At 33.8% G+C, this 19,967-nt stretch overlaps 1 protein-coding gene across 1 annotated transcript in view; it reads left to right on the top strand.

The window, feature by feature from the left end:
* Positions 1-19,967, top strand: part of LOC110993086 (dynein beta chain, ciliary) — a 54,389-nt gene that overhangs the window by 255 nt on the left and 34,167 nt on the right. The window contains exons 2-32 of the mRNA XM_045630944.1: positions 70-198; positions 313-480; positions 859-1,029; positions 2,094-2,182; positions 2,259-2,359; positions 2,627-2,815; positions 3,658-3,831; positions 4,287-4,422; positions 4,977-5,205; positions 5,542-5,733; positions 6,276-6,410; positions 6,669-6,802; positions 7,091-7,280; positions 7,798-7,899; positions 8,116-8,269; positions 9,039-9,234; positions 9,549-9,639; positions 9,980-10,229; positions 10,396-10,544; positions 10,855-10,975; positions 11,617-11,757; positions 12,314-12,408; positions 13,038-13,205; positions 13,870-14,039; positions 14,643-14,862; positions 15,691-15,855; positions 16,222-16,395; positions 17,052-17,200; positions 18,096-18,219; positions 19,108-19,238; positions 19,355-19,469. Coding sequence (XP_045486900.1) covers positions 70-198; positions 313-480; positions 859-1,029; positions 2,094-2,182; positions 2,259-2,359; positions 2,627-2,815; positions 3,658-3,831; positions 4,287-4,422; positions 4,977-5,205; positions 5,542-5,733; positions 6,276-6,410; positions 6,669-6,802; positions 7,091-7,280; positions 7,798-7,899; positions 8,116-8,269; positions 9,039-9,234; positions 9,549-9,639; positions 9,980-10,229; positions 10,396-10,544; positions 10,855-10,975; positions 11,617-11,757; positions 12,314-12,408; positions 13,038-13,205; positions 13,870-14,039; positions 14,643-14,862; positions 15,691-15,855; positions 16,222-16,395; positions 17,052-17,200; positions 18,096-18,219; positions 19,108-19,238; positions 19,355-19,469 — 4,752 coding nt within the window. The remainder of the gene's footprint in view (positions 1-69; positions 199-312; positions 481-858; positions 1,030-2,093; positions 2,183-2,258; positions 2,360-2,626; positions 2,816-3,657; positions 3,832-4,286; positions 4,423-4,976; positions 5,206-5,541; positions 5,734-6,275; positions 6,411-6,668; positions 6,803-7,090; positions 7,281-7,797; positions 7,900-8,115; positions 8,270-9,038; positions 9,235-9,548; positions 9,640-9,979; positions 10,230-10,395; positions 10,545-10,854; positions 10,976-11,616; positions 11,758-12,313; positions 12,409-13,037; positions 13,206-13,869; positions 14,040-14,642; positions 14,863-15,690; positions 15,856-16,221; positions 16,396-17,051; positions 17,201-18,095; positions 18,220-19,107; positions 19,239-19,354; positions 19,470-19,967) is intronic.

Genomic DNA, 19,967 nt, shown 5'->3' with positions numbered 1-19,967 from the left:
AAATCATCTTCTAACAAAGGCAAAGAGATTTCAAAGATTTGTTTGGTAATATATCCATAGTTATGTTAATGTGTATTTACTTTTCCGTCGCAGAAAGAAGACGTTGATTTGCGTTTAGAATTTATGTCTGAATATATCCTAAAGTCTCTAAAACTTAAAATTGAGAAATGGAATAAGTTTATCACCGGAGATGAAAGGGTAAGTATTTGATAGTTGACGTAAATTGCTAACAAATTAAATAACTATAATTAAACATTACATTTTAGTATTTAGGAATTTTGGGTACAATAAAACGTTCTGTTATACTTTCAGCATGTTTTGTTCAGGTACTTTGATATGCCTAAATACGAGATATTAGTTTTTCGTGTTAATACTGCCGGCTTGCTTACTTGTGCGACTAATTTTCCTCCAATAAGCAGAGGAAAGATGATTTATTTTTTAAGAAATGACGACAAAATAACAGCCACCAATTACAGACAGGTCAGTTATCATTACATTTTTAGCTAAGGGAACTGATCAATTACTTTGTACATACCTATACTAAATATCACACATTCCTTTTAACGTACCAAAGTTTCGAATTTCAATCTTTTAAAAATGATGGCAAAGTACTGCAACCGGAAATGGGAAAATGAATATAAACATGAAATGAATTTAAAGGATTAAAAATTGTAATGTTAATTAGTCTAACATCTAATGATAAAAATTGGTAAAAGTAACTCGTAAAGTAAAACCCAGGGAAAATGCATTTTTTTTCTATATATCTGTAATTCTCATCCCACATTTGAGCTTGGACCAGGCTATTAATTTTAATTATTAATCTTGTAACTCGTAACATTATAAATATATAAATTCCAGGCAATGACGATTGGTGAATTATCAGGCAATGTGCTGATGGATTTATCCGTGATGGCTGATGAAGTTATTGGCCCACTCCTATGCAATCCCGAAAATCAACGAGGGTGGCCCAAGATAGTGAAAAACGATATGAAGAGACATGTTAACGAACTACGAAGTTTAATGCATCAGGTATACAAACAAAAAATCTACACCTAATTTCATACAGGCAAAACTATAAGTATAAAGAGTAAAGGGTAATTTCTGTCAAAATCTACGTTGAAAATAGCGGTTTGCGTTTCGTTTCACATATTTTGAAATACTTGTTTGAAATATTATAATAATTAAAAGAAAAGTATAAGATTTACGTTTCGTTTTACGAATTTCAATACAATACACAAAGTTATATAACTTTTTTATACTTTACCAGAACTCAGTCAAAATTACTTGGAGGGGTTCGAATCAAAGTCTACATAATCAGTATTATCGAATTCAAGCGACGGGTTTCTAATTCCAACCCGAAATCTTTAGATATTTGTAAAGCTTAAATATTGAACATGCCATGTTAATTGATAATCTCCAAGGTGAAACGTTTAAGTCCACTACAAACAACCCTTTAGAAAAAAATATTTGAAATACGTAAAAGGCTATTGTATATTTTGGGTATGTTCCGATATGCACTGCGAGCACTGCACAGTGCTATCACTGTAGAAAAATTCGTTCCGTTATGGACTGCCAGTATACTGCCGCAGTACCCTAGGGAAATATATGACGTCATAAATCGCCGCCATATTCTACTGTGAGCACTGGCGTTTTCGAGGTAAGGTACTCGCAGTACTTTGATCACGTGATCAGTCAAAACCACTCGAGTGCCTAACGTCTTATAAACAAAGCTACAGTTTAATCAGAAAATATTTTTAATTTGACAGTACTCCAAAACAGTTTTTTAATGTACTAGAAAACTTGAATACACTCATTTGAATGCTGCGTCAAAAAAAAGGGCTGACAGTATACGGGATTGCGTTCCGTTTTAAATCGTAACCAGTATAACTTGCTATAAAGGAACGGCTTCACAGTATACTGAATTGACGTCACACTGTACAGTGGTCGCAGTGCAGATCGGAACATACCCTTTACTCTGAAAACATTTTATTTTACAAATATATTCTGACCCCCTAAAAGCTATACAGTTACATGAGTGATACCATGATGATCCAAAATAAACGTACTATTATTTCAATGTTTAATATTATTAGTTAAAGGGAGAGATGAGTAGCCAAGTAATGCTGCCCATGCCGGATGGAGTAGAGACCATATACCATGCAGAAGCCAAGCTGAGGGAAAGGTATTTATGGGCTACAATACTACATTGGACACTGGTTATAATAAACATTAAATATTTAAAATAAACGTTTTTTTAGTGAAGAGGACGTTGATTTGTATCTGAAAACAAATATTGAAGGTGCAATAATAAAATGGGCCCAACAAGTGCATGATTTGCTAAAAGAAGATTCCTATATTGGTAAATATTTTCCATTTTTGAAATGTTGGCACATAAACAATTTTTTTAATACACAAAAAGCTTAATTATCTGTGAAAAAACTGGTTTCTTAAATTTTGATTGAAGTAACTACACGCACAAATCAACTCGCTGATTTAGCGATAATGAGACTGACGAGGCGCCTAGTTAACTTTTGCGTGTACGCAGATTAAATTTTTGTATGAAAGCCGATCTATTGATGGCTTGATTTCTTGGACTCAGTGTAGGAGCGTTTATTTTTATTTTCAGCATTTAAACGTACAAAATTTCCTTTGCCGAGCGCTGATATAGATTTCTATGCAAATCGTCTTCGAAACCTTGAGGGAATCTATTCTCAATTGAGAGATCCTCGCGTTAAACGAATGGCGCACTACTTAGAAGCGACAAGAAGTGTCTATTTGAGCTGTTTTAAGACTATGCTCACTAATGTTGTAGCTGGTAAGATTTGCATTGTTATAGAAGACTCATCTGATGTTATATGTGATAGCCCATGGACACTCTCAATGCCAGAGGGCTCGCGAGTGCTATGCCTTTTAAGAATTGGTACGCTATTTTCATGATGGCTTGTCGAATTGTGAATTGCGAAGGAGTCGAATTGGTCTAGAAATAATACAAAACGTTTTGTATTAATGAGGTCCCTCGTCTCTGAGGTCGTAGGTTCGATCCCCGGCTGCATCAATGGACAATCTGTTTGTAAGGATATTTAACACTCGCTCCAGCGGTTAAGGAAAACATCGTGAGGAAACCGGCTTGCCTTAGACACAAAAAGTCGACAGCGTGTGTCGGCGGCCCAGAACCACAAATGACCATGAAACAGATTTTTTTAGCTTGTGATTATAAAGTTGGGTTAATAAGAAATATAAATTTATAAGTCTTCAGATGTCATAGAAACGAGCATGTATATGTATATATCCAGTATGATAACTCTTTTCATAGCTTAGTAGTTAAATATTAAACTGTAAAACTAGGAGATCCAAGTTTGATAGCATAATCGAAACATTGTGTATGTATGTATATATATTTTTTCTTTTCTTTTTTTTTTGTCATTCAGTTTGATATGTGTATGTTGTTTAGTTGATATTTTGTGTAAATGCTGTGTACAGATATAATTGGAAATCAGATTTTCAAATGTTGTTTAGTTTGTAATAATTGTATGTATGTAATCAATCCGTTTTCTGTTTTTGTACCTAAATGTAAAAATGAAAATAAATAAAAATCTATAGAAAAATATACAGAAATAACATGTTTCGCAACGTAAGATAAAAAAATAATACTTTCAGCTGTTGTGGAGTGTCGTGACATATACGTGTACCAAAAACCTTTGCTCCAACATTTCGAGAACTTTGAAGGGACAGATTTTTCGGATTCGAAGTTTTTGATCAGGCCCATGTTTCATTGCATCGGTCTATTATGGGGCAACTCCAGATATTACTGTAGCGTGGAAAAGCTTATACGTAAGTATTTTTTTTTATATTTTCTGAGCACGGCTTGGGTTTCAATGTTGAAAAAATTATATTTCTTATTATAACTATTATAAAAGAATATTTTTTTTTGTTTTTGTTACACCCAGAATTTGTTTTTTAAGTTATACTTCTTTTGGCGATTTAGGGAATAATGAGAGTAGCTTTTTACGATGCGCGTGCGCACCGCCACGAAATATCGACACCCCGATTTCACTGTCGTTTTTTCTAGAAATGTAGAATACAATTTTTTAAGTGATTTATTATTTATACCTTATAACTTATAACGCGTGTACACAAGTACGCACAAAAACTAACTACGTACGTGCGTAATTTATAAAAAAATATATAAATTCAGTTTGTCAATTACTATTAAGTATATCATAAGTTTTTCTATTTTAATATACAAAGTTGTATGAATAATAAAATAACACAATTATTTTTTTTAGCTCTGTTACGAGAAGTTTGTAACCTCGTCATACAGCAATGTACCAATTCTGTGGATCCAGCTTCGATATTTCAGGGAGACGCAGATGAACAACTGATTAAAATAAGGAAGGCGTTATCAATATTAAATCATTTCATGTGAGTAGCCTGTTATGTATTTAAAACAATGCAAAATGGTGTCCAAATTTAGATTAATTTGTATTTATTTTATTCCCACTTCGTTGTTGTTCGTAAGTATTTTGAATCCACTTATAAAATTCTCATTAAACGCAAACAAAACTCTGTCAAGTAATATAAAAAAGGGAAATTATTTAAAAGTAAACTAAAGGTGCAATTAAATGACAACTAAATATATCTTTATATAAATATACTGCACGTGTATGTCATTGAACGGCTGGACCTGAATGATTTTTTTGTATGCATTTGGCTTGCGCCTTTTTTTATATAAGAGGGGGCAAACGGGCAGGAGGCTCACCGGATGTTAAGTGATACCGCCGCCCAGGGACACTAAATGCCAGAGGGCTCGCGAGTGCGTTGCCGGCCTTTTAAGGATTGGTACGCATAATAAGATGGCGCTTTGGTAATTTCATACTTTGTTTAATATTCTAATCGCTTGAAATATCAAGACAACATCTGTCGGGTCCGCTAGTATTAGTACATAAATAAGAGTAACTGATATAATTCCATTATAGAGAGACATACGAAATGAATAGAGACAAAGTGCACACCTTCTTCCCACCTGGCGTGATGCCCGTGCGGTGGTCGTTCGACTTTGACCGCGTCTTCATGCGGTTTAATATTTATTTGAAAAAGCTTAAGAAAATCGAGGAAATACTGGAGGCAACTGTTGAGATTCTTAAATTGGAGAAGATGGAGTTTTGTGGTTTAAGAGGGAAGATTCTCAGCACAGAGTGCATGACAGTAAGCTTTTTGAAACATTGGTGAATTTTTACTGTTGGTTTTCATGAACTTAGATAGTTTGAAAAAAAAGTTAGTTAGTTTTTCGTTCTTTTTAGTTAGTTTTTCTCTTTTTAGTTAGTTTTGTAGAACAGGGGAATAATTGCCAAGAGGCTCATCTGACTTTAAGTGATACCTGCCCAGGGACATTCTCAATTCTTGGAGGGTAGCGAGTGTGTTGGCGGCTTTTTATTTAATTAGATTAAAAAAAGTATTTCATCTATATGTGGACACCTCAAATTTAACTGAAACAGATTTTGTGATAAGCCATAAAAATGATTTTGTCATGTTTCGCATTAGGTACTAGAAGAATATATAGGTATTTACCAAAACCTGGGGAATATAACCTATGACCCGGCGGATCCGGAAGATAACCGCTTTGAGGCCGATTATGTGAAGCATATGGCTGTTTTGGATGACGTTGACCAAAGATTGGCTTCACTATTCACCCAGGGCTTGGATGAGTGCCATAATTTGGAACATTTCTTTAAGGTGGGCAAAATGTTATTAAAAATGTATTAAATAAATATGAACTATTATTACTAAGCATTTATTGCTGACACCCATTTTTATTATTGTAACTTAAATAAGCGTTATTTTATTAATATTTTTTTATGTAACTTAACCTAACTTAATCTAATACATCATATGAAATCATATGAAAAACATAGGCCTCATACAGCTGCGTCCATTTTTTTATGTTAGCTCTTGTCCAACTTTCACTTTATTTCGTCTTTATATTCTGTGGATAATAAATAAATGTTGTTCTGCTTATTTGTGATTATTTTTAATGAGAAAAAAAAAGAAAACACTTTCAGTGATACTTAATCACTGACAGTGCAACACTGTATGCTGTCTAAAGGTATACACAGCATTGCCTGTGTAGAGAGCAGACAAAAGCGATACGCGCTAAGTACGGGTTCTTGTATGTGTGTTCTTGCCTTAACGTTTTGGCAAGAAACTTTTGCGATGAACTTTGAAATAAGAAAAATAAAATAATCAAATTTTTCTGATCTAAGTTTGTGCCCTTTCAGTTTTTCCAAATAATCGGAGACTTATTTCATCGTAAGATTATTAAAAACGAATTAAAACCGAAACTCTCCAAGCTGGTGGACTTTATGCATTCTAACCTTGACGCTGTTAAAGAGATATTTGATGAAGAAATGTCGGTAAGATTTAATATGAACAATAGATTAATAATTTTTAATAAATATCCGTAAATAATAATACATAAAAATTATAAGATGAACCGGGCGGCGATATTGAAATAAATTAAATAAGGATATCGTTCGTGGAAGTTTTATTATATAGAGTCAACTACCGACTCATTATAAATGTTTTTAACTAGTGACTACAATATATTGTATAGTTTATAATTCCGTTTCAAGGTTTTCTATTTGATATAATAATTGCAAATATAATTATAGAAATTAACCAAGGGCCCCGAACGACCAATGGTCGACAACTACTTACCCCCAGTGGGTGGTATGTTATGGTGGGTTCATAAACTGCGTAAACGCATCCAAACGCCAATGGAAGATTTTATCATTTTTGAAGACCCGTAAGTTTATTTTATCAGATTATATATTATATATTATTTTGTCAAATGGTCGGTTTTAATAATTTAATTTTTCGTTTATAAAATTCCGTTATAGAAGTGCTTTATTTTGAAGTGATTTTGTGTTGTAATGTGTCGTTAATAAATTATCTAATACATATACACACAGCCATTTAGTATGACGGCAAAGTATTTTTTTGACATGTAATATTGCATATTCTGTAATGGAATCTTTGAATATGTGTGAGATGTGTGATTTGATATTGTGACAAAATTATTGATGTTCTGTAGAATTATCGAAACAGAGTATGCTCTTTACATGAAGCAAAAACACAATGAGATGCTGGGTTATCTTAATGTTTTGGAAGATCGGCAGTTTAAGCAGTGGTGTGCGACTGTACCTAACATATGCAAGACGCACTTGGCTAAAAACCTTATATACCGGGATCCTCCTTACGTCAGAAACAATTTTAGTCCTGAGGTATATTTTGTATCATATATAATAAGAATAAAAACTATATATTAAGATTCTTTTGGTTTCAATGTTTATAACGCAATGTTTCTGTATTTTAAAATAAAATAAAAAATAAAATCTTCCTTTTTAGGTCTTGGCCTCAGATTTCTGAATCTGTTTCATGATCAATTTTTCCTTCACCGTTCGAGCAAACGTTAAATGCGCACATAGAAAGAAACTCCATTGGTGCACAGCCGGGGATCGAACCTACGACCTCAGGTATGAGAGTCGGACGCTGGAGCTACTGCTCTGTATTTTAATTGGAGAAATGCGTTTTCAGCAATAAAAAAAACTTCTCTTTTTACGCTATTGTTATAGTTAGAAAAATTCTGTTTAAGTCTGGCTCTAAGGTTTCTGTTTCGTGCTCATTTGTTTCTTTTTCTAATAAGTGATTAGCCTTTTGTGCCCGAAACGCGTCGTCGAGTCTAAAGCATGCTGATTTCTGGCGATTTTTTCTTATAATATATTCTAATGAAATTTATAGCTGGTTATGTTACTTCGGGAAATCCGGTATATGAAGTATTTGCAAAAACAAGGCATACCGCCAGACGGTCTGGAGTTGTATGGCAGGAATGAAAAGCTTCAGGTATTTATTGTATAATTATAAAGTACCTAGATTTTCAAAGTATATTTTATAATAATTTAAAATGACGTAAATATAGAACAATTTAAAACACACAATTTAAAGGCTTTTACAGCGATTATGATTAAAAACGTGGACTAAGGATAGCGCTCGATATTATGCTTTCACATAGAGATATTGTAACCATAGTAACTAAAACGGTATCATTATATTTTGTAGTACGACATGAATCGTTTGAATCGTGCTATTGCCTGGTACAACGCTATACGCGAAGGCAGCCATGAAACGGAGGTGGCTCTTATTGAGAAAGAGATCTCTGCTATTGACCAGCTGCTAGGAAGAGGAGTTGAAGAGCTCACATGGAATGATGATTGTATGTTTTTCATTTTTATTTTATTTTATCTTGCGCATAAAGTTTTTATTTTATCTTGCGCATAGAAAGGAAAATATATGCTTTTTTAGCCTAGCTTTAGTTTATTTAAGGTTGGCCACAATGAATGTTGTAATATGTGTAATATGGTTTATGATTTGTTTTGGGTCAAATAAAGAAACTTTTTTTTCTTTTTTTTTTGCCCAGCAATTAGTCATCAATGGATAGGATCAATGATGGAGAGTTTAGACACAACTATTTATGTATTCATATTAAATACATACATTATTCTTAAATTACTAAGGATATACATAATGTCGAAAAAAAAAACAAAAATAAATTTGTATTTTTATTATCCACTTTGACTTGACTATTGAGTGTTTGAGGGGTTTAAGCAAGCAGCAGGGTCTAAGCAGTGTTGGGTCTGGCTTCAGCGAGCGACTAGCACCCTGAGGTCCTAGGTTCGATACTCGGCTGTGCACCAATGGACTTTATTTCTGTGCGCATTTAATATTCGCTCGAACGGTGAAGGCATCGTGAGGAAACCCACATGTCTTAGACCCAAAAAGTCGATGGCGTCTCTCAGGCACAAGAGTTTGATCACCTACCTATCACGATTATTAAATGATCATGAAACAGATTCAGAAATCTAAGGCTCATACCCAAGAGGTTGTAGGGCCACTGTTTTTTTTTTCATTTTCATTGATGGTGTATAAATAGGTGGTGTTAGAAACTTCACTGAACAATTAATATACAATATAAATGAATGCAGTTACAGAATGGATGGCAGAAGTGTATGCAGCCATCAACACGTTGCAAGAGCGAGTGCTGACCGCACAGAACAATGTGCGACAAGGGCTCGATAACATCGCCGCCTGGGGTGATAAGCCGCTACATAACCGAAAGGAAAACCCGGATAAGATGGAGCTGCTTGCAGTTAACGAACGGCTGCCTAGATTAGTTAAAAGGTGATTAGGAGGGCGTGAAATGTTCAGGCTATGATTTGGGCTCACCTATTTTAATATTTGTATACATTGCAATTCGCTTTCGGAGGCTCATCTAACGTTACGTCAAACCATCGTCCACATACTTTCACATTGCCAGAGGGCTCGTATGTGCGTTGCTGGCTTTTTAAAAATTGGTATGCTCGTTTCTTGACTTGACTTGAAGTCGACCCTCAGTCGAATTGGTTCGCAAATACATCGATGGGTAGCTGGTGGTTCTATATTTTTTATCAATTATTTTTGTAATTCATTTAAAATTATGACTTATTTATTTGCAGGCGATCAAATATTTTGGAGAGTCATGCCGAATTTGAGCGGATCTTGCAAATTAATTATAAGCTGTTTTTCAATATTCACGAAGATGAAGAGGCAAGTTATATTAGATTAAATTTCTATTTAATGCCTAGGAGGCTCATCTGCTGTTAAGTGATGCCTCCGCCCATGGACACTCACATTGTCAGAAGGCTGGTCAGTTGTGAATCGACGGATGTTATGTTATACCGCCCACTGTTCAAAAATGGACACTCTCAATGCCTCTTTAAATGCATTTTTAAATATAATTCATTTTGGCAGTTTTAAAATTTATATCGGACATCCTGTCCAACTTTTTAAATTTATTTTCGAGTTTCTTTTTTAAAACCTTTTTTTTACACAATTTGCTTACTTATAGTAAAAATATTTATATATTTTTTGATTTTGATGTCGTCAGTCTGATGATGAAGAAGAGGACTTAGAAGAAGTAGATGAAGCTACACTCGATGAGGATGAGAGAGCGGCACGTAACCGCAAATTAAAGGAGCTAGAAGAGAGGCGGGAGGAGAAGAGGCTTGCAAAAGAAGAACGTGATAGAGAAAAAGCTGAAATAGCTCAGGAGAAATTCGAGCGGAGAGAAGCTAGGCGACTGAAAAGAGAGGAGAAGGAAGCAGCACGGGCTGAAAGACAGGCGAGAAGAGATGCAGGTGAGGTTTATTTGTACGAAATATGAATTTTCAGCCATGTTATACAAGGATGACATAGCTTAAGAGGATTTACTGCACAGCTGCTTTGGCTGCAGAGGCTTCGAAATTTGATCTTAATATACAATTTTCTACATGAAGATTAAAAATTAATTTACATATTTAATAGGCGAAGAAGGTGTGGAATCGCCAGTTGAAGAAGAGGAAGAGTTGGATGAGGCAGAGTTAGCTGATATTGAGGAGGAGAAGAGAGAAATGGAAGAGGAAGCATTTAGGGCAGAACGATGGCCTGCTTATGTCAAATATGTTGATTCTCTTGTACGTATTTAATCTAATAATCAAAAGCGATTATTAGATTGTTTCGGGCTGACGCGTAGCTTTTGCCCTTTTGAATATTAAAAAAGTAGTGGAAATTGAAACCATTCGTGTTTTCTTAAGTCTGTTAAAATATACAGCCCGGTTTTTGGTTTGTTTTTCTTTAGATTTTTTTTTCGAAAATATAGCGGACTATGAAAAACGAAAGTCAAATTTCTTCCAAATTTTAGCAGCCTGCCAATTTGACATTTCTAAAATCAATCTGTTTGAGCTAATAGACGGGAATGTTACTGAAGTCTTATTTTGTTTAAAGGTTTCTCGTCAAGTGATGAAAGCAATCCAAAGTAGTCTTGATCTATTTGAGAAACAAACTGATTTGGAAAAGGGACCGCGCGTGCCATTCATGGATGTAATTGCAGAACTAAAAGACCCAGGTGAGCAAAGAAATATGTTTCATATATGTCTTATTTTCATAACTGTGTTAGTTGTTTTTATTTGGTTTTAAAGGCACTTCAGATTCTAATAAATCATTTTGCAAAACACTGGCCCATAGGGAATTTTACGTAAAAGCACCAATAGATGAGCAAGGATATGATCACTCCATGTATGTAAACAGTGTGAATCTATATTCACACTGTTTACAGACTGTATACGTGCTAATGATAATACGTCAACCAATCTCGTGCGTTTTATCCCTTTCTCACTCTCTCTCAATCGGTCTCAACCGCTCTCGTTTTCTTTGAAAAAAACGCTGCATATCTTTGTGACGTTTCATCCGTACAAATTGTATCCTTATGCACCAAAAGATGTCTCACTACAAAAATTAAAACGAGAAATGAAATAAATCATGGTTTTCGAAAAACAAATGTACGAGTCCTGTATCTGTAAAAAATTGAATTTGGTATTCCTTACCAATGAGAAGTTATTTGAGGTCAAAGTGGGCAGTACGAAAATACGTCAATGTCATATTTACTTTTATTGGAATTATTGTGTATTGTTTAGATTACCATAAATGGTATAGACATTGATAACTGTTTGTCTGATAATCAGACAATCATTTTCAAATATATTACAGATATATGTTTCACACCGTCTCTGGATATAAAAGATTCAGGCGGCCTCTATGACACTATGATTGAAATGATGAAAGATATGTTCCTTCAAGCCACAATGTTCCCAAGGATCGATCCTATTGTACCCATACCATCTTATGAAGGTAATGTAAAAAAGATTTTTTGATTTTTCCTAATTTTAGGACTTCTTAAGGGATTCATCTGTACCAAACAAAATTACAGATGTAAGTTAGTTCCTTATAATAAAAACGTCTGACAGACACAGAAAGTGTCTGTCAGACGTCAATTTGTGGAAGCTACCAGGGGATATTTAAAAACCGATACAACTTTGCCTAAACTAACTATACTTTAACAGAGGCAGAGAGTTTCTTGCCAGTACTTCTTGCCCGCCCGCAGGACTTGCGAACTGCTAGTAAATGTAAATTTAGAATCAATTTAACATCTTTTCTGTTCATAAGTTTCATTATATAAGTTTAATTGGGTACCGATATGAGTAAAGTTATTTTGAGTTTCAGTGGGGCCTTTCAGAAAAGAGCGTACCATTCCCTGATAGGCCGGCAACACACACGTTAGCCCTCGGCGTCACCTGCAAATGTTAATTATAATTAAAATACAATTTTACCGTAGAAATTTTAGAAATACTATGACTCTAAAGCGGGAAATTAGTGAGGGTTTTTAACAGGGGTTTCTTGTTTACAGATGACATATCAGGTGAGGAATCTATGATAGATCTATATCATGAGATTGCAAAGAGGATAGAGAACAGTATAACTGACGTAGTGCAATACGCATCGGTATGTATTTTGTTTGCACCCCTATTATCACTTGTTTTTATTATTGCTCAATTATATTTCTAAGCTATAAAAATATTATTCTATTAATGATTATAAGAATAAAACATTATAATTAATGTTAATTGTAGTGTAATATTTTATTACTACAATATTATATAAGAATAAACAACTTTATTTTGCGTATGAAAAAATATTTACATTTTTATTTAGTAGTAACAAAATACTTTTTACCAGTGTTTCATGTCTCTATATATATATATGTATCTGAGAAAAATTATTTAATATAATCCACGTATATAATGTTATCCTACAGCTATCATAAATAAATATAACAAGAAATTTGTTATTGTTTTTTAAAAAATAATTTCTAAAATGATATGACGCATAACGTATATAACTTCTATTTATAAATTGTTGTAAAAAAATTTACACGCCCTAATATGTGGCAGAATATGTGAACTTTTATTTTAACCACCACAACATTTTTGTACCATATTTTTGCAAATATATGTATTACTACATACGCAGATTTTTTACTTTCTTTCAAGGACATGTATCATGAGACGCTCCATTTACATTATTATTTTGCTTAGACATGCAGAATCGTAATGAATGTTTTTAATTTGTAGAAATACGAAAAGTATACGCCTCTATGGCTAGAAGATAGACAAGAAGTGTTGGCTAGTTTTCTTAAGTATGGCCGAGTTATTCCGCCAGAGGAGTTTGATAAATACAGATACGACTTCGGCTGTGACCCACCAGAAGCGAAACCCAAGCTGGAAGAATATCAGAAGGAGGTTTTAATTTTTGTTTAATTCATAACTATTAGTGTTAGTTATGAACCATTCATATTTGCATATTACACCCCTGAAGTTGGCAGGATGTGAGACCTGGACCAGAATCCCTGGTATACTATATTCCATCCAGTTTTTACATTAAAATAAATAAATGGCGTCATAAACCTTTTAGGTCCAGACCTTAGGATTCTATTTCTTGATCATTTGTTCTTTTTTTTATAGAACAGGGGGCAAACGAGCAGGAGGCTCACCTAATGTTAAGTAATACAGCCGCTCATGGACACTAACTGCCAGAGGGCAAAATCTAATATTGATTTAATTTAATATTGACACGATTAAAAGGAGTTGCGGAGTTTCTTGCCCGCTCTACGCCCTTGACTTGCGAACTAAATGAAAATTTAGAATCAATTTAACATCTTTCTTTGTCGTTGATAAGTGTATTTGGTTACCTATATAAAGTTAACTTGAGTTTTTGTGTTTGAGATTGAGAGTGCATGCATATATACTTATATTTAAAATCACAACATATATTCTTGATTCATTTATTTATTTATTTATTTATTTATTTAATGGGAAAACAAACAGATACATCCTTATAATAAAAAAAAAATATATTTTTTACATTAGCTTATAAGTCTCAGTAAATTGTCATTTTTGATTACAGATTGATAAATTCAACGCGATGTATGATGAGGTGGCTGCTCTTCCGGGAGACTATTTGTGCAACGGATGGCTGAAGTTGGATTTACGCCGCCTCAACCAAGCTATTATGAATATTATTTGCAAGTGGAGCAACCTTTACAAGCAGAACTTGAAGGACCATGTGCAGACCAGGTAGGTTTTTATTTTTCTTCGATATTGTAATTGAAAGATTGTCTATAGATAATAAGAAGTATCTTTACGCTTTCATAAAAAAAAACATTGTAAATGCAATTGACAAGAAATAGGTTTGCGGTGTTGCGTTATTGGTTATCCGCGTTAATATAGCATAATATTATGTAAGTGCGTTTGTTTATTAAAAGGCCGGCAATGCACTCGCAAAAACTCGTTAATGTCCATGGGCGCTTAAGCATCTGATGTGGGGAGCTTTCTGCCCATTTGTACCCTGTTCTTAAAAAAATATATTTTAAGAAAAAAGGAAATATATTATGTAGTCCTCATCCCTACCCTTTTACAGAAGACAGAAGTTATCCGTTGATATAAGGTTAATAACGTCTTATTAACCTTATATCAACTTATCTATCTATAATCTTATCTTGTAAATAGACGCCAATATTAAGACTGCTATTGTTATATGTATACAAACCACAGCCGTTTTCTAATGTAACATAATATAATGATTTTATTATATACTATATAATACGTAATATTATGTGAGCTTCGCTTTTTCTTACTGAATTGATTTTAATTTAAATATTTAACTCTGAAATAATCTAGCTTGGATGATCTGGAGAAGTTCATAGCGTATGCAACAAAGGAGCTTTCAGTAGAACTAGGCGAAGATGATTACGAAGGTCTATTGCAAGTAATGAGAGTTCTTAATGAGGTGAAGGCGAAGGTAGATGCCGGGACAGAGCAGATGTTCGAACCGCTTAGAGATATTATTTACGTTCTCAAGGAGTATGGAGTTGATTTCCCCGAAGAGACGTATGAACAGGTGCGTACATTTACAAAGCGTAATTCAAATAACATAGGTATCTATCTCAGCCAACTCCTTTTATTAGCCATTGAATCAACAGCCTAGCCTCTTTACTAAGCAGCACTGTTTAACTAGCGGCCTGAAAGATATTCAGCAAGTTGATCAAACTACTAGGCAGATGTATTCATGACGTTACGTTACTTGCCTAGCCTGTTGACTGTAAATTCTGCCACTCTCAAACTTGAAACGAAACTCTTAAAATTGACAATATGATATTGGCAAAACACATCTTTGATTGTGTTCTCCAAAGTTAAAATTAACAAGTACAATGGCAATGATAATAATATTGTTTATTTAGCTGTGACGCGACTCAAGCAATTTAATTTTTAAAGAAATATGTCAGATGTTTCATATGTTTTTAGTTCTGCCGCATGGTCTCTCTATCGTGCGAATGGCCTAAGCATTAGATAGCCAGTTATTTAAATGTTGTTACAAACGCTCAGGCCGCTAGTTAAACGGCGCTGTTTAGTTAAGAGTCTAGGCTGTTAATTGAACGGCTTATGAAACTAGTTAAATCTATCATAAAGATTGAATGTGATAGTTTTTTTTAATACTTTTATTAATGAGTCATTTTCTTTCTAACATTTGTTATGAGTTTAATGTAAACTATAGTATTATCTTTACGCTTACTTTTGGATCACCAGAAGCCAACGAAATCACATCAATATTCGGTAAATATTTTAGTTAAAATTAAACTTAACTTTAACCCAACTTTATAATAGGTATTGTAAAAATCGTTATATTCGTTTGATGATTTTTTTAAAATGCCAATTTTTTTAACTATAGTTGGATGTTTTGCCTGAAAAGTGGCGCAATTTGGTGAAGTTGGCGACGGTTATGAAGAATACAGTAGCGCCATTGCAGGCTGCGCAGGCGGCTCTTATAGCCAAGAGAGTGGCTCTTATTAACTTGAGGCTCACTATGTATAGAGACCAGTTCAAACTCAAAGAGGTAACTTGACGTTTTATGAATTCATGAAGTAAACTCTACATTTACATGTTAACTTCTAATAATAAGGTTGTTAGCGCTTATTGCACTGGCACTTTTTTTTATTATTACCAATATGTTAAAAATAACGTGATTTTTTTAGATTTTACCAATACCTCTTATTTACAAATTTTAATCAAATCACCGTGTAACATATATACCGGCAACACAACTTCTAAAATTGGGTGTCCATGGGCTGCGATGACTCCCCTTTATAGGCCCCGTAGGCTCATTTGTTTTCTAGTATTAAAAAAAAAATTTGTTTTTTGTTTGTCTGTACCAGCGTTTTATTCGCTTTAAAAACGAAATAATAATATGTTTTATATTTAGATGTTCCTAGAAAGCTGCAAAGAGCCATACAGGCAGATAGACAAAGTGCACAAAGAGCTTCTTGACTTTGAAGAAATCGTTTCGAACTTGAAGAGAAGCTGCGCATTGTTTGATATACAACCTCCAGATGAGAAATTCCTGAAGCAGTGTCGAAGGGAGCTGAAGCTCATCAAAGTAATATAATCTTGGCCTTTAGCAATTTTTTACATAAAAAAACAGAAAATTATTGATTTTATCATAACAACAACAATGATATTTAATTTAACAATTGTTTTATATAGTATAAAAGGTTTTGTTAGTATTTATAACAATCAAATATTATTTACAAATAATTAAAAAAATTAAAATAAATTTAAAGTTTGGTCCCAGTGGCAGTGTCCTTGACAGTGACCTTTAACGGCAGCATTTCTTCACTGTATTGCGATACTAATTCGTTGAGCGAGGAGAGCACCGGCTCTGGGTTCACTGGTACTATCTATGAGGCGCCAACTTAAATCATTTATATTATAAAGAGAATCGTAATTATTTTATTGTTTGTTTGCTTCGATTGGCTCCATTTATTACATCGATTTTAAAAACTATTTTACCCTAAATCTTTAATAATGTAACTAACGCACGTGAAAAGTTACCAATAAAAATTCCAAAATCGTGTTCCGCTACGGAAAAGTGATGTACTATAGTGTTAGGAGACAATAATCTAAAAAAACTTTAGCGATGTCATGGTGTCTTACTATTTTATAAATTAATATTGAATCCGGGCAAATCTGGAACTGAACGAAAAACAAGTTGAGTTTGAGTATGGAAAGTAAAATCTTTTTACATGTTTTTAGCAACTTTGGGATTACTACTACTTAGTTATGGGAACCATAGAGTTTTGGAAAAAGTCCCCGTGGAAGAAGATAGATGCTGATGGTATGGACCAAGAGTGTAAGAGGTTTACGAAGGATATGAGACAGCTGGATAAGGATATGAGAGTATGGTGAGAAGTAAAAACCACCAAGCTGTTGTTCATGAATATTTTATAAAATTTATTAAAAGTCCCATCAAAAAGATCGTCCATCATCACTATGTTGTAATATGACATCTATAGATAATTATTTTAAATACAGATTTGGGTCAGTATTCATAATGGATAGAGTATTATCTCAAAATCTACAGAATTCGATCTGGTTCGTTTATTAAAGTTCATATTTTAAATATGCGTTCATAATGCGGTAAACAATTTCGTACTGAGTAATCGTCGATTGTGTGAACGCGCACGCCATCATGAGCATAATTCCTTTGATGTACCGACTTAATTATTTATTTAAAACTCATACTGAATATAACTGAGGAAAAAAGGGTCATATAGTTTCTTTGAACATCTTTTCAAGCCATAAGACGGTATTACACGTAGAACTCCCTTCCTTCTTCCTCTCCCTTCATCTCCCTAACTTCCCCTCCCACCACACCCCAACGCCTACTTCTTTCGCTCTTGACGCGACAGTACGATCAGTAAATTAAATACTACCGTTATTTTTACGTTAGGGTTTTATTAACCTATGGATATAGAACTGTTACTAAAAATATACCTACATTTAACCCCATTATTGGTAAACCTTTGATATTATAATCAATAGTTACCTACTATCGCGAGTGTCGAGGGGCCTTAAAGATTACTTGATTTTTTTGCAGTTAGTACATCATTATGGCGTACAGCGAGGCCTAGGCGTATGCCTAGTTCACTTCTGCGTGTAGTAAATGTGAATTTAGCAATGTGAATGGGTGTCCACAGGTTGCGATTTCTGCTCTTTTTGGGCGTCCTGTAGGCGAGCCTATGCTTAAAGAAACTTTTTATTACTTTATTGAGGGCTAAATATATCTTTCTAATCTAGGGAACCTTACATCTCCATTGAAGGGACAATAAAGAATTTGATGACATCTTTACGTGCCGTAACAGACTTACAGAATCCAGCGATTAAAGACAGACATTGGGTAGAGCTAATGATGGCTACAAAGGTAATTTTGTTGTTGTTGTCGTATTATTTTTATATATTGTTTGATATTTATACTTTGTATTTTTTTATCATATCACGTAGAAAGCTGTTTTTCATCTCATTTCGACCACCAATCGGAAACCTTTAGCGCTTGGAAGTGGGACTGAAGTGTCGATAGAAGATTTTAAGAGTTTAGAAGATCCGCAAGATTTACCTGAAACAATAAGACAACCGTATATTAAAGACTTTAGGAGACAAAAAATTGATTTAAACAGCAAGTTAAATGGTTCATAGACACTTAAAGAGATGAGAGAACAAGGCTTACAATTGACGACGCAATCTTCACAATCGAAGATTTTGAATCATTCTTTCATTTTGTCGGAATTTATTTTGTAGATTTGTGTGTAGATTGTGCTGTACATAGCGTTGTATCTATAAGTAATTAGGTAAGTATTTTTTTCTTGTATTTAAAATTAGAACGAGAAGTTTAAAGTAGTGTGGGGAAGCAAATGTTAAATATAGTACAGTCCTTATAACACGGTACTTATTTAACGCGATTTCAGGCCTTCTTAAAACACGGATTACCCTTATGTAACGCGGGGATTTCACACGTTAAATTTCTGTACTGTAAAACTTATAAAAAAAAAAAATTTCGTTCAGAACATAATTCTATTAATATTTGATATAAGTTCCGTTTTATGACAAAACTTAAGAGAAAAGTAAAAAAAACAATGGCGTCATACAAGAATACTCTTGCAACGCGATTTTTATAATGCGGATCTAATCTACCGTATTATAGAGGGTTTCCTGTGCTTAGCATGCTGATATATATTTGGAAATTAGGTTTAAAAATCAAGTTAAAATGAACGTTGAAATTCTAATATTATAATAAATATTGAAATGTTTTTAGGTTAAGTTTAATATAGATGATGATACTACACTAGCAGACTTACTAGCGCTGAACCTCCACAAATACGAAGAAGAAGTTAAAACTATTGTGGACAAGTCTGTCAAAGAAGCAGCTATGGAGAAAACACTCAAGTATGTTTATAAAAAAAAAGAATCATTCTTTCGTTTTGTCGGAATTTATCTTGTAGATTTTAAGTGTTGTACCTAGTATGTAAGATATAATAATGACTAAACAATGTGTGATTTAGGGAACTGGAAGCTACATGGGCAATCATGGAGTTTGACTACACAATTCATGACAGAACTGGCTCCAAGTTACCGAAAGCCAGCGAAGAACTTGTCGAGACTCTTGAGGATAACCAGGTAATGTCTTACTTTTGCAACTATTTACTACAATTGAGACAAATTATTATATTATAGCCTACACATATAGTTTCTACCAAAAGTGACGATTTATTTGAACCAACTGTATTTAAATAAAAGGTTTGACTTCTTCACACACCCGTCCGAAATGACGATTTTTTTACATAACTTTGAATTCTGTAACTTTGTTCCATCCATTCTATATTTTCATATAAGCATGAGCTTATAACTAACATAAAATTAGGGGTAGTTTAAAACTTTAAAAAAGAGTCCCGAGAGTTTTGTACGCCGGCTTTTTTTCACGGCCTATACCCTCTGTCTTCTTTGCCGATGAGTAGGGATGCCTACAGGTTCAAATTTAATGACGTGGAATAAGTGACCTGTCTATCTTATGTTGTATAGTAGAATTATTTTATTTTTTTATTTTGCCGCCGCTAACAGTAAAGTTACTTAACGGTTCTTAACTCTAAGTGACACTAATATAAGTATAGTCGACCT

The sequence above is a fragment of the Pieris rapae genome, chromosome 1, assembly GCF_905147795.1.
Source record: "Pieris rapae chromosome 1, ilPieRapa1.1, whole genome shotgun sequence".
In the NCBI taxonomy this organism is placed as follows: domain Eukaryota; kingdom Metazoa; phylum Arthropoda; class Insecta; order Lepidoptera; family Pieridae; genus Pieris; species Pieris rapae.
Note: the sequence above shows the minus strand (reverse complement) of the source record. Positions and strands in the feature narration are given on the sequence as shown.